The following is a 23,684-nucleotide window of genomic DNA, read 5'->3' on the forward strand; positions in this document are numbered from 1 at the left end:
GCTCCTCTGCTCTAAATAAGCCATGATCTACTTCTGAGCTGTCAGGTAACATGTCGCTTGCTTTGATTTTTAGTTTTCTCTGGCCTGCAGTTCAGTATCAAAAACACCAAATGAGCCTCATCTAAAAGGGCCATACTTTTTACATGTGTCCCAGGGTTTAATTTCTGTTCCCACAGAAATCCAGCAGTAAAACTCCTTCTCAAATAAACAGATGCATAAGCAGACCCAAGAACTACCTCTCACGCCTCCACCCAACTTGCTGACTTCATTTCCCATGCCGCAATTTTAAACGACTTATAAACTCCATTGACTTTCACAGACTTTGGACTGGAACCATTACAGAAATAAAAAATATCCATACACAGATTAATGTCTTTTGAAAAAAAATATTTTTTTCTTAGATTGCACATTCAAAACTTGAGCTGCACACTGCACGGTATAGGAACAGTAGTTTGCAAATCCAATTACCATGTTGTAGGTGTGTTTTGATTAGTTTGGCTGTAGCCCCAAGGTGTCAAACTCAGTCAGCAGCAGGAGATGGACCCCAGGTGTAATCACAGTCAGTGGCCAAGACATGTCTCCTGGGGAGTAAAACGTTCTCAGCCTGCATTGGAAATGCCCCGTCAGAGGGAGGTTTGGACAAAGCCTTCAGGCAGACTGCAGTAGATCTTTACGGAAAAACTGCTGTTCCAGTTAGAGACTGCATCTGCTCGTTCGCCCACCACATTTTGCCTTCTTTCCACTGTTTCCCAGCTCTCCCCATTTGCCCTCTACTAAATGGATCAAGCAGTGAACTTCAACCACCATGTGATGCCGCGGGGAGCAAGAGCCCTCACATCCGTGCTGGCAGGCTTTCTCTGCAGCCCTAAGGGCTACAAACAGGATGAAATGTTGGCTGTGCTGGAGTCACTGCAGGTTTTATCCCAGCTCTAGTGCTGCCAGGGAGCAAGGGAAGATTTGGGCCACCGGGCATCTCTTTTCTAGGTCTTTGCAGCTACAAGGGCACACATGGACCACTGCGGTACAAACAACATGTGAAGACTTTTTTTACCAAGGACCTTGTCCGGTGTTACAGCAGGATTGGTTTCACTGTTCAAACTGATTGCTGTTTTGAGGGCGAGGGGACAGACTCCTAGCTGGAAACAGTAATGCAGCTGTCCTTCCCACAGCCACTGATATTTTTAGATTTTGGTGTTAGTGCTTTTCACCAACGGATATGTTTTACTTCAATAACCACTCAAATAAATAAATAAATAAATAATAAAATAGTACTTTGTGCTTTGTTAGCATCACTTGTCCAAAGTCTTTGAAGCGTTTGCCAAGCCAAGGGTTACTATTTCCTGCGAGTCCCAGCAACCCCAAGAGCCTGACTCTGCTTGCGTTTACATCAATAGGAGCAAGCCCAGCCCCTGAGGACTTGCCTGGAGTTGCACAGCAAGCCAAGGACTGATGGAGCAATCATCGCTCAGGTGCCCTAATTCCTACTTTCATGCTGCCTGCCCTCAACAGCACCAATTGTACCGTGATTCAAAGAAGAGCAAGTTCCATCAAAATCAAAGAAAATCCCTACTTGCTTCATTTTCAGCACTGTTCGTATAATGTCTCCAGCCTTGCAGGGCACCAGGGTGTGCCTGTCTACTGTTGTTGTTGTTGCTGTTCATTTAACACCCTCCTTAAAGCCTTCTAAGAGGTTTTTGACCTGCTGTCACCTCCTGGGAAATTCTGGTAAGCAATCTATGCATTCAGGACTGCATATCTGTGCTATATGTCAGCCGCCTTCTGGTCTTCTCTTCTACTGTGTTGTATGTCAGAGACATCCGCAAGGAAACAAGATCCTGGCTGTTCTTGCTGCTTCTCCCCCACAGCAACCCAGCACGTCGTCAGGTATGGTGGAACAGAGAGCTGGCGCTGCCCAGGGTCAGAAAAAAACAGCAGAAAGTGCCTGGTTTGGATGTGTGCTCATAACTGCAACCCAGCAGATAGTAAATGTGGAAACCTGGAGCAGAACACTCTTGCTTGAATGCTGCGCACAGGCTGTAGGTAGGCTTTTCATATTTCCAGCGCATTAATGGCAGGAGGACTCAGTTCCCTCTAAACAGTATTGAGTTAGAGTTACAAAAAAGCCGTGATCCTCATCTAAGAGAATCTGTAATGTACCTTATTTTGCGCATCTACTCCTTCTTGTGCCCTATATAAGAATACAACTGTTAGCACCAGTGGACAGACAAATGCTGCCCTGCTCAGTAGACAATGATAAGAGCTGGGCAAGTGTCTCATTGTAAGCAACTCATAGAACCACTAGGTTGGAGAGGACCTCTGGAGGACAGCTGGTCCAACCTCCTGCTCAAGGCAGGCCAAATTGGATAAGGTTGCTGAGGGTCTCCTCGAGTTTTGAGAATTCCCAGGGGGAGCAATTTCTCTATGCAGTCTGTTTGCAAATTTCCATTTACAAATGGATCCGCATGTTTGCCACAAAGGCTAGCTTCCACAGGTTCATTCACTTCTATATCTTAATGAACAAGTGGGTCGCATGGGTCCCCGTCAGTTTGTGGTTTGCCCACAAACTTCTCTCCTGCCCCCCCACCTCTGAAAGAAAAGAATTATACAAATGTTTGCAAGAGAAACTTGGAACGGAGAAGGAGGGGTGAGGATACCTGGGAGGGGCAATAGTTGCAAACAGCAAAAGTGAAACTGTGTTCGTGAGCACTTCTAACACCTTCTGCCCAGCTCTGGTCATAACGCCTACTTACATGGTGTTACGAAGTCTTGATCTGTGCTTTCTCTTGCTCGGCACCAGCAGCGGGCGAGGGGCACCCAGGGGCATATGGTGTTCTCTACTCCAGCCCTCCTCGCCTTCAGCATCGGGGTGCAGCGGCTTTGAAAATGCAGTCCTGTAACTTAAACCAAGCTGCCTGTCACTCAAGGCAGAATCAGCTGGGGTGGTTTTGGTTCTCTGTCAGTAGGCTCTGTTTCTGCACTTCCAACTGAAGAGTGCAGCTGTAGTCAGCTCCAGTGTAGACAATCAATTGTTAACTCACAGGCTTCAAGCAGACTTCTGCAGCCCTCTCTGAGAAAATATGTGTGCTTGTGGGGTGGAGGACACAAAAACTCACTTCCCCTCTGTAAAGATGACTGAGGTCAGTCCTTAAAACACACCCAGAGCAAAAACATATTTTAAAAAGTATGTGAAATAGCTGCCATGTTTTTGTGCGGTACCCTGCTCCCCCAAAATAAGAAATTAGGGTAGTAGTTGGTGTTTTTTAAATGTTAATGCAGAGGAGCTTTCTGATGCATTATGATGGACAACGGGTGATGTATCCCCACTCATCCATGACAAGATCTTTCATTTCTTATTCAGGTGGGCATGCAGTTCTGCTTCCAAGGCCATCTTGTCAAAGGTGCGCATGTTTGTCTCCTCCCGTACCTTTTCCCGGACATGGAAGGAGGCCCGAGCGACAGATCTGGCATTTTCTAAGACAGTCTTCTTCTCCTTGAAGATCTGCTCGCTCCTCTCCAGTTTCCTCTCTATAGAGAGGAGTATCTCCCTGCGCCGTAAGTCCTCATACTGTTCCACCTTTTGCTTGTTCATCTTCTGCACCTTCTCCTTCTCTAGACGGCTCAAGACCACCTTGCGGGCTTTTTCTTGGACAACCTCTTCGGCCACCTGGGCAGCATGCTGGAGCTTTCTCTCTGTCTCTCTAGCCAGGGCCTCCAAGTGCTCCTTCTGCTCTCTTTCCTTCTTCTCTGCTGCCAGTTTGGCTCTCTGGATCTGCATGTCCTCCCGCCTGGCCTTCTCCCTCAGCTCCTGGTTCCTCTTCTCCACTAGCTGTTCATAGTTCTCCTGAGCCTTGGTCAAACTCATCTCTAGAGAGGCCTTCAACATTTCCTTCTCTTCAGCCTCTTGCTTGGCCAGTTCCTTGAGCAAGGCCTCATGCTTCAGCTTCTCTGCTTGGTTGAGCAGTTTCTTCTCCTTCTGCAGCTGCACCTCCTTCTTCAGCCTCTTCTGTGCAGCCGTGGACAGCTTCTCTTGCAGGAGCTGCTCCTCTCGCGCCCGGTGCTCCTTCTTGCCCTCCTCCTTTGCCTTCAGGTTGTGCTCTTGATGGAGCTTCTTCTGCTTGTCCTCCTGGACAGCCCTCTCCAGCCTCTCCCTCCGCAGCCGCTCCTGCTTTTCCGCTTGCTCCCGCCACCTCTCCTCGCACACCAGGCGCTGCCTCTGCTTCAGCAAAGCAGCCTCCTCCTGCTCTTGGCTCAGCCTCCCCCGCCGCTTCTCCACCTGGCTCTCCCACATCCGCTGGCCCTGCAGGAGGGCCCTCTGCTTCTCCTTCTCCTCCTGCTCCTTCCGCTGCTCCGCCAGCCGCCGCTGGCTGTCCCACTGCAGGTGGGCCGCCTGCCGCTGCTCCCGCAGGAGGCTGGCCTCCTGGTGCTTGGCGATCATCAGCGCCGCGATCTTCTTGTCCCTCTCGGGCACCTCCGAGAGGCCCTTCCTCCTCTTCACCTCCCTGACGATCCTCTCCACCCTCTGGGCGGTCTGCGGCGAGTGGCTGAGGTCGCCCAGGCTGAAGCTGCGCCCCAGCAGGGAGCCGGTGGCCGTAGCTCCCCCCCTGCCCCGGCCACCCCCCTTGCCCCCGCGCTCCCGCAGGCTCTCCCCGCTGTAGGAGGACGAGGCCCCCGACTCGGAGGAGGTCTTGCCCCAGCTGCCCTCACGGCGCTTCTGCAGCGAGTCCAGGGAGTGGCTCTTGGCCTTGGCACCCCCTGACGCCCCGGCCTTCCCCCCGCCATGGGGCCGGGGCCCGCCGGCGGCGGTGGCAGCAGCCCGGGGGGCGACGCGGGCAGCGGGCGAGGGCGGCAGGCTGCCGAGGGGCGCGAGGATCCGCCTCTTCTCCTCCCGGATAATCCTCTCCCGCTCCTCCCGGCACTGCTGCAGCTTGCGGCGGCGCTCCCGCTCGTAGGCCTCGTAAAGGCCGGCGGCCACCCGCATGGAGCGCCCGGGGGCCTCCCGCAGCAGCTCCCCCAGCGCCCGCGGCAGCAGCTCCACCGGCCGCACGGCGCAGCGGGCGCAGGCCTCCAGCGACCGCGGGCTGGTCAGCACGTACCGGCTGCCCTCCGCCGCCGCGCAGTCGAAGTTGTACAGGTCCAGGTGCAGCAGCGGCGACTGCTCCCCGGGACGGGCCGCCTCTCCCCCCGCTGCTGCCGCCGCTCCCCCCCCGGGCGCCGGGCAGGGCTGCGGGGGGGGCTCAGCCGGCGGCTCCACCATGGCTCAGCCTGCAAGGGAGAGAGCGGAGGCGGGTGAGTGGGGCGCACGGACCCCTTTTGTCTCCCCGGGAAGGCGCAAGGGCAGGGCGGGCAGGAGGAGCTGGAGAGGGGTCTGCAGCGCGGGGTGCCTGGGCTGGGGGAGTGCAGCTGGGGTGTGTTTGGGGAGGGAAGGGGGACAGGTTGCCCGGGGGGGCAGTATTGGATGTAGGGGTGCCTGGGCTGGGGCGTTTTTGGGGCGGGGGGATGTGTTTGGGCGGTCAGTGAGGGTGTTGGCAGCGTGCGCTTGGGCACAGAGGGTGATGGGGGAGTCTTTAGGGTGCGTGGGTTGTGCGTGGGGGCGTTTGGGGTGACGGGGGTGTTTGGGGTGACGTGGGGTGCGTTCAGAGTCCCTGCAGCACGTTTGGGCAGTGGGCACAGGCTTGTTTGGCAATGAATGGGGGTGCCGGGGGTGCACGGCGCGTGTCTGGGCCAGAGGTGGGGGAGTGCGGGGTGGGGGGTGGTCGGGCTATGAGCGACGATGCTTGCGGTGCACCGGGCTTGCAGAGCGGCGGACGGGGGTGTTTGGGGTCGGGGGCGTTTGAGCTGCGGACGGGAGTGTCCAGGCTGTGAATGAGGACGGGGGTGCCCGGGGGTGTCAGGCAGGGCTGGGTGCGGGACCGGGACCGGGACCGGGACCTCCCCCCCGAGGTCGGTGCCCACGGCGCAGGACGGAGCCCCCCCGCCCGCCCCGGCCCCCCGCGCACTCACCGGGCGGGCGCGGCGGGCAGCCCCGCGCTTTGTCTCGGTGCCGGCAGCCGCGGGGATCAGGCGGGCGGCGGCGGCGGCGGCTCCATGGCACCCCGGGCCCCGCTCGGCGCCCCCACCTCCGGGGCGGCGGCGGCGGCGGGCACGGCGGCCGCCCGCAGGCTGCGGCGCCCCGCGCTGCCCGCGTCAGGCCCCGCGCGGGGGGCGGGCGGGCGGAGGCGGGCGCGGGGGGAACCCGCCCCGCAGCCCCGCGGCGGGGCCGGGCCGGGCCGGGAGCAGCGCTGCTGCCGGGCGGGGGTCCCGCCCCACTGACCCCCCCACTGCGAGGGGCCGGGCCGGGCGCTGCTGCGGCGGGAGCGGCGCCGGGGGTGGCTCGGGCGGTGGGCAAAGGTCCGGCCCGCCCGGTGTGTCCTTCCCTGCAGGCATCCTCCATCCCTGTGTGCGCATCCCTCCATCCCTGTGTGTGCGCATCCCTCCATCCCTGTGTGCGCGTATCCCTCCATCCCGGCGTCCTTCCGTGCACCTGCCCCTCCGTGCATGCATCCCTCCGTGCATTTGGTCCTCTATGCACGCATCCTTCCCTGCAGACCTTCCCCATATGAGCGGCACTTCCAGGGTCGTGCCCCCTATTTTGTACTGTACTTGCACACAAACAAGCCCATCCATATTTGCAGTTAATATAAGCAAGCATAAAAGGGGGTGTAAGAAAGAGGAGAGGATGCTAGCCCAGTTTTACAGATGGCAAACTGAGCCGCAGGGAGATGAAGGCACCTGCCTTGGGCCACCTAGGGAATTCACGCCAGAGATGGAGAGGAAAGACACAGCTCTCAAATTTCAGTGCAAAGCAGTTTCCAGCCATGAAACCCTATTCCCTTTAGTGCTAATGCAAGCTACTACTTGCTGCAGGGATGTGTCAGGACTGACAAGGGGGCAACTAGAGCGATGTTATAGGCAATGCAGTCCACCTTTGCAGGTACCCGCTTTGAACATGCTGGTTGCAGTTACTTCAATAGATCCCCCGTTTCTACAGGGATCCGGGGCTCAATAGCCCCGGTGTGGTTGAGGAATGCCCTGCTCTAGAAATACTGTTCAGCAAAAAGGGGATCGCTGCTGGGTGTGGAGCTGCAGAGCATCTGTGCCACATAGTGGAGCAACTCTGATTTTGTCAGACAGAGGACAGTAGTAGCAAATGCACCATTAGCCTTCAGTGCTTTTCAGCAATTTCTCATTTAACCTCTACAGGTGCAGCTTAATCTGCTTTCCTTTAATAAGGAAGGATATGGCACTCACCAAAGGACTTCCAGGATGGCCCAGGACAAAGATACAGAGCAACAGAGGGACCCAGGAAAGGCCTAGGAGTCCTTGGGAGAAAGCTGAAGAGCTGCAGGTTGGTTGTGGTTTCATATTGTACAGGCAAAGACTTTGAATCATGCTCATCCCTGTGCTGATGAACACACACAGTAATGATGCATCCACAGCGAGTGGGCAAACTCCACCAATAAACCATATTGACTAATCTGATCTCATTCATTCATCATCATCATAGTCTGCAGGGGATGGTTATAAAGCTTGGTAATTAGTTATGTGAAAAATCCTCAGGCCAGGGAACAGGTCTCTGCTGTTTGAAGAGCCCAGCTCACTGGCTGGTGGGGCTAACCATTACTACTAGCTGCAGCACCATAGCTGTCAAGCCATGGCTGTGGCTGTATTCTCTCCTCATGGAAAATATTAAGCCAATAAGTGTATATGCCAGGTAAGGCGTGGGCTTCTCGGGGCTGGTGGCAGGTTGCTGTTTCAGCCTGCAGTGGGGCTGTATTTGGGCCTTGATCTCTCAGGTTTCCTTGTGGATCTTTAGGAGTCCCATAAGTGGTCTCCCAAATGCAATTGGAAGGGGATTTATTGCGAGATTTTAGAAGCACCTGGATATGATTTTAGGAGATATTAACACACTCTATCCAAACATGGAGTCATATCCCTACCTCATCAAGACTAAAGGAAGTTTAGGATGGGGCAGGAGGAGATCTCTGGAGGAGTTGAAGAGGATCACTGCTAGTGAGTCATTTTCCCACACACAATTATAAACCCTAATTCTCTGTTGGCTAGAAATGTCTAGAAATCTATGCACTTCGGTGGAGCAGTACTATAAGCTTATGCTCCTGCTTTAATAAACATTTTCCTTCTTTGCATTGCTGTTGATGATTGCAAGAGATGCAGGGCAGCGGAAAATTGGGACTACAGATTGTGGGGGTGGAAATATTTGTATCACTTCAACAAATTCTTCTGTATGCTCTTCATTGCGCATATATTAGTTGCTTTCTTCCCATTCAACTTTAAAACTGCCTGTACCTGGGTTTTTCCCTGATCTCCTCGTGAGAGCTATTTCACAACCTGCTAGAGCTCATTGGTAAAATGTTATTAGTTACTTTCAGCTTCAGTTTTTCCTGTTTTATCTCCTCTAGTAAGTAATTTGCCCTCCCTCCTGTTTGGGTCTATGCCTTACAAATATTGGCAAACTGTTTCCATATCCCCTCAGAGCCAAGGAAAACATACTGTCATTGCAAATCAATCCCCTGTAGTTGCACAATCAGCCGTCACCTTTCTTCCGACTTCCTCCCAGTGAGTCAGGCTCTCCCAGTAGCTGCCGCCCTGCAGAGCAGTGGGCTCCTGCCCAGCACTTACCTCCGTGCTGCCTGGCACAGGGTAGCTGCGTGCACAGTCCTGGTGCCGGTGTGGTGCCTTCCTCCTCTCTAACTTCTCCTCGTGTCCCCTTCTCTAATTTGCTAGCTCTCCTAAGGTTTGCTCAACACAGTGTGACTTCCAGAACTGTTCTCCCCTCTGCCATGGGGAACGTTAGTTGGTGAATTATTTTCTGCTTGCTAAATAGCTTTTTTTTTCCATGTTGAATCCTGTCTCCATCTAGTTTGCAGTTTCTATTCTCTCTTTTTCACGCTGTGTTTACACCGTTGTTGGGAGGACCGTGACCTAGCTATTGTGTAGCTACTCCAGCTCTCAGCCTACTCACTCCTGTTTAGACCCCTCCTGGTTTTGCCCCAGAATACTCTGCTCCTTCCTGAGCCCTGGGGATAGGGGGAAGGTGGCAGCCTTGGGGAGAGCAGAGTATGGAGCCCGCTGACACAGTTTTTAGGCTACAGGCTGCTGGTATCTCCCAGGCACAGCGTCCTTCTCTTTCTAGCTGCGGATGGAGCACAGGCACCTACTGCCTTCCCAAGGGGCAGAAGGATGAGCGTGGAGGCAGCTCTTGCACCCCTCCCAAACACGCCAGTGCCTCTCCAGCACAGCCTTCCTCTGTCAGCTGGACGGTACTAGTACTAGTACCAGTTTAAAACTTTAATGAGGCACTCGGTCTAAGGTCTTACTGATCCCCATCCCCATGATACCCTTGGTCGCTACCCTCTAAACAGCCCGTGCCATAATGCCATAATTCTTTGTTTACAGTCCTGCAGCCCCTCCACCTGAGTGATTTTGCAGCCCGCTCTGAGCTAATGCTGAACATGAAGTCCCATGAGACTTTACACGCTGAGCTTGCCTGGTAGCCAAGGACTGAAACCCAGCATGCCACAATGGCAGTGTAACAACCTGACAAAAGCCAAAGTCCTCCTCCGGGAGATTTCAGCTCCTTTTATCCACCCCTGTGTCACTCCCTGCTTCTGCTCTGCCCACAGCCCTGGCACGGCTTGCCTTTCCCTTCCTCTGTGGGCAGCAGGAGGGGCGTTTGCTTTCCTCCTTCTGCTGCCACAAACTGCCTGCCCCGGAGATGCAGGCAAAGCCTCCCGCTTCCCCTGGGTCGCAGGCACTGCTCTGCAGCCCCCTGCCAGGCGGTTCCAGTGAGCGCCCAGCACCCTGAGCCACTTCAAAGTAACTGCCCGAAGCCGAGGCTCCGGCCCCACCGCTCACAGCCCAGAGGCTCTGCTTAGTGTTGTCATCTGTGGCTGGGCCTCAGCCACTTCAGAGGAGCCTCCAGAGAAATGGAGCTTCTTGCTGGGGCAGATGCGCAGAACGGGGAAGCAGGGAAGAGACGGGGCGTGAGGAGGTAGCTGGAGATGGCGACATACGGTGAGGGACAATGCAGAGGGCTACTGCCAGAAGCAAAATGTTTGGCAGCCACTGGGGACAGACTTGCACTACAAATACTACGCCCTTCAGCCTAATACAAGGCTGGAGTCTAAGGCCATGTCGTGGTTTAACCCCAGCCGGCCACTGAGCACCACGCAGCCGCTTGCTCACCCCCCTCGGGTGGGATGGAGGAGAGAATCAGAAGGGTAAACGTGAGAAAACTCGTGGGCTGAGATAAGACCGTTTAATAGGGAAAGCAAAAGCTGCGCACGCAAGCAAAGCAAAACAAGGAATTCATTCACTCCTTCCCACCGGCAGGCAGGTGTTCAGCCACCTCCAGGAAAGCAGGGCTCCATCATGCGTAGCGGTGACTTGGGAAGACACACGCCATCACTCTGAACGTCCCCCCCTCCTTCTTCTTTGCCCAGTCTTATATGCTGAGCATGACGTCATATGGTATGGAATAGCCCATTGGCCAGCTGGGCCAGCTGTCCCGGCCACACTCCCTCCCAGCCCCCCGCGCACCTGGTAGGGCACGGGAAGATGAAAAGTCCTTGACTAGCGTAAACATGACTTAACAACAACTAAAACACCAGTGTGTTATCAACATTATTCTCATACTACATCCAAAACACAGCACTATACCTGTTAATAGGAAGAAAATCAACTCCATCCCAGCTGAAACCAGGACAGGCCAGCACATGAACTGTGCTGACGGTGAGTTATTAGTGTTCAGCTTGCTGGGTAACACTATGGTGCGTGCCATTTGGTGTTTCACCGAAACCACTTGGTCCTCAGTAACGAAAGGTTACGTTGGTCCCTGGCTGAAAGGATCTCCAGACAGCTGGCTCTTTATGTGTTAAGGACTGCCAGTAGCGTTGCTGCACTGATGTTTTCCTGGGGTCACAATGAACAGCTCTCTACTCGGCTTTGTGCAAGTTTGGCACATCTGCAGTAGTTTTTGTATTTGGGTAAAACCTGTTCCCAGGGCTGTCTGAAAAAATATGGTAGGCTGGCAGAGAAAATTTTGAAAATAAGGGAAAAAACCTTGTCACTGCATATTTCCATGGAAACAAGTATAGATGTGAGAATAGATTTTATTTGCTTTTGGAGATATTCCATTGTCAGTGGTTATTTTTGGAGAAAATATATTTTTGGGCATATTTTGGCCCAAACCAAATCCAAGATGCTGCTGCTGAACTTCATACACTCAGTTCTCCTGCTCAGGCTTTGCTTCTAATGGAGAGCTCATGGGTCTTGAGGGCATTATGGAGCCCTTGCACATGGTGAGTCGTGGAGGAGAGATTTGGCCCCAGGGTCATAGAGCAAACTTAAGACGGAGTAAACAAACGCATGAATCACTCAGAAATTAGTATGAGGCAGTCTTTGTTATATATGAGGTCAGAGTACACCGTCGGAGTGGTCTGTGCAGGACTACAAACTACATCTCCATGAGCTACTATCCATATAGAAATACTGTGGCTTGCTTTTTCATCAAAGAAAAAGCAAACTTTTCCGTTGAGTTTTACTATTTTCAGCGTTCACCAAAATCCAGCTTGGACAGACCTCATTGTCCTGTGTGCAGAAGTATCCTCGATATAGACCAGGCCATTCCCTGGCAGTTTGTTCTGGGCAGGGAGTGCCTTTGTGATAGCTGTGTACAGCACCTAGCACAAGGGGGTTCTGATCCCTGATCGGGACCCCAACCATTACCCCATTATTCCTAAGATTAGTAGTAAGCATTGACCCAGAATCGTCTCTAATAAGCAAGTGCCATTGGGTGTAAACTCAACAGGAAGATTACATGCTAAGGCTGGTTACATTTTCAAGCTGAAGCTGAAAAGCAATCACATTCCATTCATTTACTTGAAAACTGTTGGTTTTGAGCAAATGATCAGTCTTGCATGCCACTTCAGTTTCCAAGCTGCGCTATTTATTCTAGCACAGCCTGGAAATCACAACGTGAAGCTTTTGAAGAACAGTGGGAAATATGACATTACTGGTGATGCTCTTCAGGGGGAGTAAAATGCAAAGTGTAATCAAACAGAATAAATTGTTAGATTAAGACTGGAGATTTTAAATTGTTTTAGTTTTAACTAATCTGAGGTGTTTATTAGCTGAATAATAGGAGATTCTGTCTCTTCCTGTATGATTTCTACCTTGACCATAGCATGGATTTTATCAGTTAGTTATTTTTAGGGGAACTGCAAAAATCTCACATCACTCCTCCTTCCCCTATCAGAAGCTGCACCAAGACATAGTTTTCCAGGGTATAGTATTTAATATTCTAGTCTAAATATGAGCTACTTTTGCATTCCTAGATTGTACCTGCTCTTGCCTGATGGTACTGTGCCAAGGAGCTCGTAGACAGAAGCCAAAGATTCGCTGTTTGCTTCTGCTCTCATCTGGGAGTGAAATGCAGCAGGGAGCATGAGAGAGGGGTCAGGAGTTGGGAGCTGGACCCTTCCTCGCTTCGTTAGGTGTATAGCCGTGTGTATGGAGCGTAAAAGGCGTATATGGGGGCTTTGCATCCAGCCTGCATTGAGGTGCATTACTGAGGAGAAAGGCAAAGAAGCATTAAGCTCATGATGCCTGCCTCCAGAATTCAGGAGAACTGAAAGGCAAGTATCACCCTCGCGGAGGCAGAGCGTTCACACGCGGGCAGAGTCACATCACGCGCCCACATGAGGCCAGCGAGGCGGTCGCCCAGGGCTGAGGTGCCCCTGCTGTTTTAACGCTGTTTAACCATAACCTGAGCTACCGAGTCTGCCTTGACTACAGCCAAACCCCCGTATGAATTATTCTGCTTAATTACAGGCAAATGTCTGCAGCTGAAGCCTACTACCCATAATGATAGGATTACATTTAAATTCCTCAAAATTATATCTATATCTGTATGTTTACACTTTGGAGGGGATAAACTCTATTATTCTTCTACAGCAAGAGCTGGGATTTCTAATTCCTTAGGCGTCAGAGAGCATCCATCCTGAACCCCAGAGGCCATACCAGTTCCAGTGCAGTTCAGATCCCGTCATCTGAATCCCATGTCATGAAAACCTCCCTGGGAAGGGAAACGGTTCTACCTGAAGAGTGAGAGACTGCAGCTGGAGACAGTGCCAAAGAGATTTTTCTTTTCCGTTGGGCTGATACCTGGGAATAAAGCCAGCTGGAAGGCTGCTGGAAGGAAATCTTCCTAACTCTGATCGTATTTGCAGTCAGTTTTTATGCCAGATGTTGCCTCAGAAAATATGAAAGTCAGCAGACAGTAGTTTTAATATGCAGCTCTGCAACTTGAAAAGGGCTGAGTTTTTACAGAAAGGAAAGAAAATGAAAATTTACTGCTTCCTTGAGGTGTACAGAGTCACTATACGTAGCCAAACAATGCAACATCATGTGGAAAGAACAGATTGGAATCCAAGAAGTTAACAAATGTCCCGTAACAAAAACCTACTGTGTAATAGAAAGATTTTTACAGCTACCCTTCATTTTGAAGAATAAGTCAAGAGATGCCTGATTTTCTTAATTTCATTTTCAAAACTGACAATGAAAGGAGAAGCCGAGAGTAAATCGGACTGCTTTTCACAGAATAACCTGGAAGATGAAATTCTTGTTGGAAAGAAAGAAGGGTTGAGGACAACGAGTGTTAGACAGGAACAGGTTCAGTTCTTTGCTTTGTCACTTTTTTACCTAAATAAATGCTATGACTGGGTGTCTTTGGGAATCTGGGCCTCCCTCTTCCATCTGTGAAGCACCTTCCCTAAGCGGTGCATAGCCAATGTGATAATGAAGCCGTATATTAAATATATTAAATAAATTTGACAGCAGGAGGATCTCAAGATGGTTGGAAGGTGATTTAAATTAGTCACAGGATTTTACAGTGAAGGAGATCTCGTCCTTCAGCCTCTTTTAAACTTAACCCCTCAGACAAGCAAGAGGGGGTCCCCCGTACCTCTTTATTTAGCACATAGGCAATGATACAGCTACTGCATCATTGAACAGATACTAAAGGGGGCAGGATGGATGTTTTCCCATAAGAGTTTTGTAGAATTGGTGTTTCATATATATGTGTATATAAGTCAGATTCTGCAGTTTCTCTGCTTACAACAACAGTTTCACTGGACTCAGTAATTTGGGTTTTGTTGTACCTTTTTCCCCTCCATCTCTCAGGCTTTTTAGCACAGCGTACCAGCTTGTCCAGCACCATGGCACTGTAGAACACCACGCCGAGATATCCGTGCAGGATGGCTGCTGCCCAGGCGAACCGTTCTGCTGGGATTTGGCTGCATCTCAAGAGTTAGGTGCCAATTGCAGGGTGGCTCTGAGCTACCCATATGAAGCAAATGCTGAGGTGGCAAATGTGATCTTCTGGTTTATTGGGCAAAGTGTCTCTGGTAGAGGGGAGGGAGTACACCACCGGTTTGCAAGGTACCGAGGAGGCCCTGTCCACAATGCTGCTAACGGGTGTTAGGAAATCCTGCGGTCAGGACTTTAGCGTTAAGAAAGATTAAATGAAGTTTGAGACAGCGGAGCTAGTTAGGATCATCAGTGAACCAGCAAGCTAGCCTTAGGACAGGACACTAAAAGAGCTTCGATCTTTGAGCCTGTAAAATGAAATTTGAGGCAGGATGTGGCAGATCTTTAAAAATATGCAAGGGACCGGGTAACTTGCTCAGCCAGTGCCTTCAATGTATCCTGCATTTTGCTGTGCTAAACCAGAGGCATGTCACAGTCAACCTCAGAAACACGGGCTCTGAAGAAGCCGCTCCTGTGAAAACCAAGGTGGTTTAGTTGTTGACTTCAACATGAGCAAGACCTACAGGAAACTCCCTTTTCCTTGCTCTGAACATTTAGCCCTTAAGTGAAATGGAATTAATACCATTGTGCTGTGTGGCTTGAATCTAGCACAACTGGAGCAGAAGTCAATTTGCTGTATTTGAAAGAAAATTAATTAAGGCCTTGTTTGTTTCCCTCAGAGAGAAAAGCTCTGGGTAGTTTCCAGGAAATAGGTTGTTGTTTTTTTTTTTCTGAGCTCCTTTGGTACAGGCCTATACGTACAGAACAAATGTCATACAGCTTCAAGCCCCAAGTCCCTGTAAGCTCCCTGGCTGCGAGCTGCGTCTTCTGGCTCCCACGACGGCGTGACAGCCCCAGCGGCTGCTCCACAACTGCGTGCTGCATTTCAAGTCACAGAAAGGGAAATTATCTCAGTGCAGGCAATATTAGCGGTATTCCGAGAAGGGAAATGTCATGGCAGGGATGATGCTCATAGTCTGGTTTAGCCTCACCTGTCTTTTATCAGCAGGTTAGAACTGCGAAGAGAGAAGGCTTAAAGGGGTTTGGAGACGAGGGGCTCAGCATCATCCCCTATGTTCTGGAGTGCTTCAGCAAGGCAGGAAGGTGGCTGGTGTGCCAAGATTTCTGGTTTATTGTTGTTTTTCCCACGTTACTTCAGTAGTCTTCTGGAGATGAGCTTCTCTATTTACATCTACTCTGAATACTAATAAATAAGTAATGCCCTGCTAAACATGAAAAATGTGTGTGGGTTCCAGTGTATGATCCTGGAAGTGTAACCGAGGGCTGGCAGAACAGGAGATGTGTGCAGAAGGAAGTGGGAGAAAACAAAGCAAAACAGGAGAGGTAAACTGTACAGGAGGCTAATGAGCTGTGGGGATTTCAGGAACACTTAAAAACTGATTTACTGCTGCACAAATCCCACTTCAAACAAGTTGCCAATGAACAGGTCACATAGGTGTTATCAGCAAGAAGGCAAAGGAGCAAGAGCGTGTGTGGCTGTCATGTACGCCCAAGTGGGAGATGCCGTTTGCTAGAGGCATGCCTGGCATGCTGCCGGCTCTAAGGAACAAAAGGCACCTCTGGTGTGATGCCAGCTACCTGCTTTCCTACTGGAATCTGGACCTGGGGGATTGATGGAAGCAGCCAAAGGTGAGTAGCTCTCCCGCATCTTAGTAGTAAGAATTTCAGAGCTGTCTCACTAAGGAGAAGAGGTTTGTGAGGGAACCCTGTGAAGCCAAAAAGTCTTTGGTGACTGAGCTGGGTGCTGAAGGGTCTCTGTGGAGTGAAGCTGTCTCAGTCTTTCAGCTTGCTGGCTGGGCAGCTCTGCGGAGGAGAGCGCAAACGGCACGGAGCAGGTACAGCACTCCCTCCTTGTCTGCAGGAGCACATAGCGCTGGGGAGGAGGACGTCACACAGGATGGTAACATCACCAGGGGCTCATGAGCGAGGATGGGTTGTATCATGGCCTGAGGTAACATTATCTCTTAGGCTATTTCTTCTCCTCTGATAGTGCTCAGACTGTCATAAGACATTTTCCAGCTGAGCACTACCATCAGGAATCATATTTTATCTGTGGCTTCTCTCCCAGAAGGGACGTTAACTTGAAATTGGGGTCTTGTTAGATATGTGGTGCCTGGATGGACATCAATAACCTGTGAAGTCCATCATGGGATGGAAGGGATGGGCAGATGTGTGTGTGAGGGTGAAAGGCACCATTTGTTATCACAAGGATGTGAAGGGCTTTCAGCCGTTTGAAGGAGAGGATAAGAATTTCATGGCTGGGATTAAAAAGATGTTTCTTTTATCTGAATAATCCAGTGGCAGGTCTGGATCTGGAGGGCAGCAACTGTCCCTGTGGGGGGACTGTCAGGCCATGCAGAACAGCATGCGTTCACTGCACTAGGAGAGATGCTTTCTATTGCTGTAAAACGGGGCTTCTCCAGCCCGGCCTCCCCCGCCGTCCCACTGCTGCCGGTTTGCCAGGGAACTGGGGCAAAACGCAGTGTGGGGAGCCCCACTGCCCCCATGTATGGGCTGCCCTCTTCCCCCGGCCCCCTGCCAGGGAGTCGCAGGCTGACCAAATGCCCGTCTCTGCCAGGAAGGAGCGTATTGATGGGCTGAGACTCGTGTGACAGTAATACTCCTTCTGTGGAATAAAAGCAACATCCATAACCACCGGATAAGAAATTAGTTGTTTAATCAGATGGGGCTGCACAAAATAAGCATGCTTTTGGTGAAGTTTGGCAGCTTTCATGCTTTAAAATTTCTGCTACCCAAAATTAAATGTTTCAATGAATTTTTTTTTTTCATTTCTATTCAAGCAAACTGAAAGCCTTTGAACATCAGGAGAATTGTGCCAAATTACCTGGGTTGAGACCATAAGCTTTTCGCCTGTGGGAGAGGCACTCTGATGGTGGCAGCTCCCCATCTTCCTTTATTGACACGTGTAATAAAAGGAAAATATTTCACCTCCCTGTTCTGAACGTGGAGCCTGAAAAGAATGGAACCAGTAGGTCACAGGCAATGGGCTGTGAAGGGAGAAGTAGCTGTTTCGGGGGAAGTTGGTGGCATTTACTTCCTCTGAAGCATCGGCTGTTGGCTAATGCTGGAAACAGGATATTGGATTAGACAGATCGGTGGTCTGATGCAGTATGGCAAATCCAATGTAAAAGGCATTAGTTAATGTCTGTGTGATACTTTGGACATATAAGATAGTCTGTAAATGCTGATTTCTGTGATTCCACAGTAAACAAAAAAAACCAAGCACAGTCCCATTAGTGTATCTGAGGCCCCAAAGGAAGAGCGTAGTGTTTTTTATTACGTTTTGATACAGTTATCAAGAGAAATATATAAGAATGAGAATTAAGGAAGCAAAGTATAGCATAGAAATGAAAAAGTACCTCTAAATATTTAAAAACATTAACTGGTTGAACCTGAAAATGTGAACCAGCCTCCAGTGAGAGGCCATTTTAGTGAGGATTTGCCAGGAGTTGCACCTTTCTGCGTGCGTTAACGCTCTGAGCAGAGGGAGCAGCGTGGCAGCCTCCTCACCGCTCTTTTTTCAGAGGTATGTGGGTTTCCGAACTTTTCTTCTAGGTCCAGAGGAGCTGCACCAACGGGTCAAACCAGAGCAAAATGCAAAGGTGGAAGGGACAGAGCGAAAATATTGGCCCACGTCCAAGATTTCACAAAAAGAGCAGCTGTGTGAATCGGCAGGTTTGTGTGCAGCTCTAGTTCCCACTCTCTTCCTTCCTGCCTTCAGGCACGTTTTCCGGATGACCGTGTAGTTTTTTTCCTGCTTTTTGGTTTTGAAGTGCTTACAAGGGGAGTATTTATAGGGAATGTTTTGTCAGGTACTGTATTCATCTCCTACATCCGATCAAGTGATGGTAAGCCATTTCTATAGCCTATTATGGGCTTTTATTATGAATGATCACTGTCTTATTGCAGAAAAATAGGAAAAGTAAACTTCCCTCCACCTTTCCAGTAGACCTACGTATGCTTCCCCCCATATAAGAGGCAGAACAGCTCACTCTCCATAGCAAAATATGAATAATGTAGCAGATCTATAGAAGGTAAGTGTTAATTCAAGGAAGAGAAAGGAAAGCAAAGAGAGATCCTTCTTGATTCCCTGTGTGCACTGTTGGATACAGAAGTGTTGTCTTGGGAGAGGCTGTAAATAGCAGATGAAGAGAGAGGAGGTGGCAAGAAGGTGTAGAACTTCCCCCTACACCTGTGTGCATCAAAACCCCGTGAGCGTGCTCTCCTCCTCCAGCAACGGCTCAGCCTTGGACCTTCCAGCCAACAACCTGCCTCTGCTGGTGCTGCACAGCAGGATGGAGCCAGGTGTGGCTTGTGTTTCCACAGGCCTGCCACCAGCAGGGCCCGGCTGGGAGGGGAGCCGAAGGGGCTGCCAGCAGGTAAGCGGAGGAGACCGGGCAAGGAACAAGCTGGCAGATGGACATCTTCTGAAATAGCAGCTGCTGAGCGGTGCTCAGCACGGCTTCTGTGCCACCGCTGTGGTGCATTCACAGCGACACGCCTATGGCAGAGCCTCTCCCCTGCCCGAGTTCGGGTATGATTCACAGCAAAGGCAATGGGCATCTCACTGTGGGGTAAACCCCTCAGCCTGCGAATGAAGGGTTGGAAAACGACTTGGATTTTGCAGCAGCGTCCTCCCCTGCTGCCGCAGAGCTGTTCCTGCTCCGGGGGAAGAGCACAGAAGGCCGGAGAGGGCTCCAGCTCCCTCCACAGCCGCTGTTCCCAGGCGCCGGGCCGAAAGCGAGCGCCACGTGTCCGTGCAGCAGCACGCCGCGCCGCGGGGAGGGGGTTTGCAGCGTTCCCGCAGGCCTCCAACAGCTGCCGCTGCTGCTTGCGGTGGGGCTCCCACTGCCTGGCTGCGGCTCGTACCAGAACCGGCAGCTGCCGGTGGGCCGGGCCAGCAGCTCGCCCGCCGGGCCCTGCCCCGCTCGCCTTCCACCCGCGGCCGCAGCCGCTCCCAGCGGGCAGGAGGCGGCGCACCGCGGCGCCCCCCACCGGCCGCGCCGCGCCGCGCCGCGCCACCAGCCGCCGCCGCGGCCCCTTTAAGGCCCGCCCCGCCCCGCGTGCCCCGGCCGGCGGCGCGCGGGGCGGGGCGGGGCCTGGCGGGCGGCGGCGGCGGTCCGGGGCGTTGGGCGGGCGAGACGCCGGGGCGGCCGGGGCGCGCGGCCGCCGACCTTCAGCCCCACCGCTGCGGCACCGCCGCCCCGCCGCCCCTCCGCCGCGCACCGCGCCGCCCGCCCGGCCAGGCGCCGGCCTCGCCCCGCGACCCGCCGCCGAGCCGCCCGGTGAGCCGCCGCGGGGGAGGGTGTGCAGCCCGCTCCGGGGGCTGCGCCGCTGAGGGGCCGCCCGGGCCCGGCCGGTGCGCGGGGCGGGGGCAGCGGCCTGGCTCCGGCGTGCGGAGGAGCGTGCCGCCTACCTGCGCGGGAGCGTGTGTTTCGGCGGAGGGCTTGGCGGCGGGGGCAGGCGCCGGCGGAAGGTCTCGGCGGCGCTTCCCCGGGCGCGGGGCGGAGCGGCCCCCGCGGGGAGAGAGGGAGAGACCCGCCGGGCTGCCGGCCCCTGCACGCGTGGCCGGGGGACGGCGTTGGCTTTCCTCGGGGCTGCGGCGGGAGCCCCTTCCCCGCCCGGGAGGTCGGCGCTGGGCTTCCCAGCCGGGTCCGTGCCGTCATGTCACCTGTGGTACCTGCGTCTCCTCGTGTCACAGCGGGGTATGGTCGGTCATGGCAACGGAGGTGGATTTTCTCTGAGGTCTGCGGTCTTTCAAGTGAATGTTTAGGCTTGTGGATCCTTCCTGGAGTGGGATGAACCTCTAGGATTTAAAACCCCGAGACGTATTCATTGCTCTCTTCTGTTTTTCCTTTAGTAGAGCTGATGGGTGCATAGAGAGACTCAGAGGAGAAGTGGTGTCCGAGATGAAGGCAGCAGGGAGGGCACTCCTGCAGATGATTTAATGTGAGAAACTTTGTGTTCATTAGGGCTTCACCTTTGTGTTCTTATTTATGGTGCCTTAACGGTGCCTAAAGGTCAGAGCTTCCCTGGCAGCTGCTTTTACACATGTGCAGTGCCTAGGCTGAACCTGTACATGCCTATCGTAAATCCCCCGGAGGACCTGGAACTCAAAAATAGCCACGCTGGGCTTTTGAGAGCTGAAAAGCAAGAACTGTTGTAAGTAGCCCTAAAATTGAGAAAAGATGAAAAAATACCATAATAAATAGTTTTTATTTCTCATGTATTTACTTAATACAAACAGCGACACATTTTTTCATCTTCATAGTGTTCTTTTAAAAAGATTAATGCAAATACAGTAGTTGCAAGTGGGCTTATTTTCAAGGGCCTTACGTTCTTTTTGGGAATGGACTTGATCTCAGTGTAGTTACAGTAACACGGATTTTGTTGGGTGGAAGGAGGTGAGAGGAAGTAAACATATAAATTGAAAATACCCTGAAGTCGTCTTTGGAACGGTCGAGAGCTAAACTGAGCTGATGGGCAGAGAGGATTTTGCACTTGTCTGGTTGCGCTTCCTAGTGGCTTTTTGTGCGTGTTCCCATAAACGCTATTATGTAATGGTGCTTCTCTTGGCAGGAGTCTATTGTCACCGTAATTCCTGAGGTTTCTGGAGCAATGCAGCTTGTTCAGGGGAGTCATGGTCAGAACAATGGGAAGAAAAGTTCTTAAGAGGAGGTTTTAACCTCTTCAATTTTTCATGCAGTAGGACTAAGCTCAAGACATCTGGATCTCTTCCAGAGTATCTTTACTGTCCTCTGTTGTTCAGCTTGTCTTTCTCTTCTCTTATGCTGCGCTATAGATATCAGGCACAAGCTTGCCGCTTGCATCCTGCGTCAGAGCTGGGAAGACATTGCCTCTCTCCTTTAATAATAACGATTTTTATACTTCTCTCTTTTGTGGATTTTTTTTTCTTTTCTCCTCTGAACAGAAGCAGAAATGATATAGTTATTTTCAGAGCACTTTGTTGCTTAGAAAAAAATGCTTGAGATAATGGGGAAGGGGGACTCTCCCCAGTCTGCATTTCTAGTTAGAACTTGTCTGTATACATCAAAGGGAGGCAAAACGCCTAAGCAGAGCGAGAATTTGCATATTAAATGCCAGTGCTCTAAGGATCAGTGCTTTTGTGTCTGCAGTTTATCGTTTTCATCCTCTTCAGGTGTCTGTCATAAATCTCTTTGCAAGTCTGCCTCCTTTTCTTCTTTTCGTGCCACACTATTTTTTGGGGGTATATTTCTATGCAGAGAGAATAATTCTTTCCAGTATTGTAATCTGGTGGCCAGTTGTGGCACTGGGAGTTTTACAGGTCACACTTCTGTCTTTTTATAACTTGCATGTTGTTTCTGGTAGTGATTCTGTAAGCAAAACTTGAAGAAGAAAGTACTTTTTTTTTTCTTGTTTGGAGTTTCATCTCCCCTCTTTAATTGGCTTGTCCTGTTTTATGAATGAGTGTTTTATGGACTGTTAGACAAGAGAGTACCACCTGAAAATAGGAAGGTATGTTTCTTTAAGGGGCCACTGGGATGAAGGAAATGTGCCTGAAAGACCTGCAACCTAATCTAACTAGCTGTTAAAATCGAAGATGATTGTTATCGCCTTATGATGTTGCACCTCATTGCAGAGCAGAGTAGCAGGTGACAACGGAGCCATAACCTGTTGTCAAAACCCAGGTGCCCTCATGTTCCTACTTTAAAGGGCTTTTTTAATACGCAGATGCTTGAGTGAAGTCCAGGTCTGGGAAAGTACTGATCTGGAGGCTGAAATTTCCCAACCACAGTATTACTGTAGCAGAGACTTTCGTTCTGTCACCTTCTCTCCGCGTGTCATGCAAATTGACCACCTGTGGTCTTTGAGGAGGGCCCAATGTCCTTGAGTTGTTCAGCGCACCGTGTCTCTGCTGAAACAGTTTCCAGACAGTTATCGGCAGAGTTTATATTTAGTGCAGCATGTGAAGGTGGACTGAAATGGCTGCTTGAGCTCACAGCTGCCTGCGGAGTCAGCGGGCAATGGTTACTGAAGTCACCAAATGCTGTAGTGTAGTGATTTTGATGGGATTAGTTCTGTCCTGTGATCATGGCTGTTTTCAGCTATTTTATTCCTGCCTGGAGAATTCTTCCAGCTCTCAGTAAGAGCAGTCTGCAGTGGTCTTAACTTCAGTTCCTCAGCTGTGCAACCTCTCAGCTGCAGACTTGGGTTTCTGTGTCTGCGGCTGTTCCTGTTGCATCACTTCTGCTTTTTGTCAGTGTACTTGCTCACACCACAGCCATCTACTGCTATACCGCCCAAATACGTCTCTTGCTTGTTCTGCTTTCATAAGAAAACAGATGTGGGCTGCTGGCCTCTGTCAGTCCAGGAAGGTTTGACGCCGCACCCAGCATCTGTGTCAGGCCTCTGCTGTCTTCTTTTGCGCTTTTGAAAGTTGCATCTCTTCTTGCTAACCTGAGATTCCCCTGGAGAAGCCCATTGCCTGCCGATACCTGCATGAAAGGTCAGTAGCTTGGAAGCCTTGCTCCAGTGTTTCCCAGCCTGTGTCCTGTCGTGCACTTTGCCTGGTACCAGGACTCCCCGCAGCTCCCCAGCCCTCTGAGCCACTTGTCGGCTGCTATAACCAGCTGATCCCAGCTGATCAGGCTTAGCTGGGAGAGAGGTGATCTTTCACTGGCAGGGCTGGGCCCGCTTGCCTGAAAGACTGGGCGGGGAGGAAAGACAGCAGGGATTGAATTCTGCTTTAGGAGTATGTAAATAGAAACACGAAGGCATTTCCTAGAACAGGAAAAGGGAAAACTTAACCCATACGTAGCAAAGATGCTTGCTCATAATGTGGTATTGGTTATAGTAGATTTCTCTTGCCAGAAATACAGTAGTCTGTAATTATGTTTATCTAGTTGTCATGACAAGTGTCATATCTTTAGAAATGCCATCATACATGTTTAATCTCTGTTATGAAGCTGTTCTGGGTACAAATGGAATTACTTCAGATGTAACGATTTAACCCCTAGCACAGAGAGTAGTAGTTAGGGACAGGTAGATGACTTTGATGAAGCGCGCTCTGTCTTTGCCAGTCCTGTGTAATTCACAGAGCTTTGCTGTTCGGTAGTTATGCAGACAGTATTTTCCTTGACTCTGCTAGCAGGCTTGTTTGCTGAGCAGCTGCAAAAATTGATTTTAAGTTTAACCAGTGGAAATGCTTCTTATAAATTTCAGGAAGCGAGCTTTTGTATGTAGCTAGAAATATTTTCACCCACCATTTGTGTGCTGTTTGTTTTGTTACTGAGTAG

The 23,684-nt window shown here is 51.3% G+C and overlaps 2 protein-coding genes across 7 annotated transcripts in view; one reads left to right on the top strand and one right to left on the bottom strand.

The window, feature by feature from the left end:
• Positions 1 to 3,343: 3,343 nt before the first annotated feature.
• Positions 3,344 to 5,357, bottom strand: CCDC177 (coiled-coil domain containing 177). Its single transcript, XM_075152520.1, has one exon. It carries the CDS (start codon positions 5,252 to 5,254, stop codon positions 3,344 to 3,346), a length of 1,911 nt encoding a protein of 636 aa, XP_075008621.1. The 5' UTR covers positions 5,255 to 5,357.
• Positions 5,358 to 19,610: 14,253 nt separating this feature from the next.
• The window catches only part of SUSD6 (sushi domain containing 6), an 88,466-nt gene continuing 84,392 nt past the window's right edge, over positions 19,611 to 23,684 (top strand). For 2 of the 6 annotated variants that reach the window (XM_075151938.1, XM_075151945.1), the window contains exon 1: positions 19,611 to 19,691. The gene's annotated coding sequence lies outside the window, so the exon portion shown is untranslated. Of the gene's footprint in view, positions 19,692 to 20,001; positions 20,356 to 20,379; positions 20,569 to 20,711; positions 21,112 to 22,357; positions 22,895 to 23,684 lie in introns of those variants that run through there. The other 4 variants (XM_075151943.1, XM_075151941.1, XM_075151940.1 and 1 more) reach the window with 4 other exon arrangements.

Source organism: Calonectris borealis, chromosome 5, assembly GCF_964195595.1.
Source record: "Calonectris borealis chromosome 5, bCalBor7.hap1.2, whole genome shotgun sequence".
In the NCBI taxonomy this organism is placed as follows: Eukaryota; Metazoa; Chordata; class Aves; order Procellariiformes; family Procellariidae; genus Calonectris; species Calonectris borealis.

What these genes read in the sequence shown, in the direction of transcription:
- CCDC177 (XM_075152520.1), bottom strand. Translation starts at nt 5,254, where the DNA reads ATGGTGGAGCCGCCGGCTGAGCCCCCCCCGCAGCCCTGCCCGGCGCCC.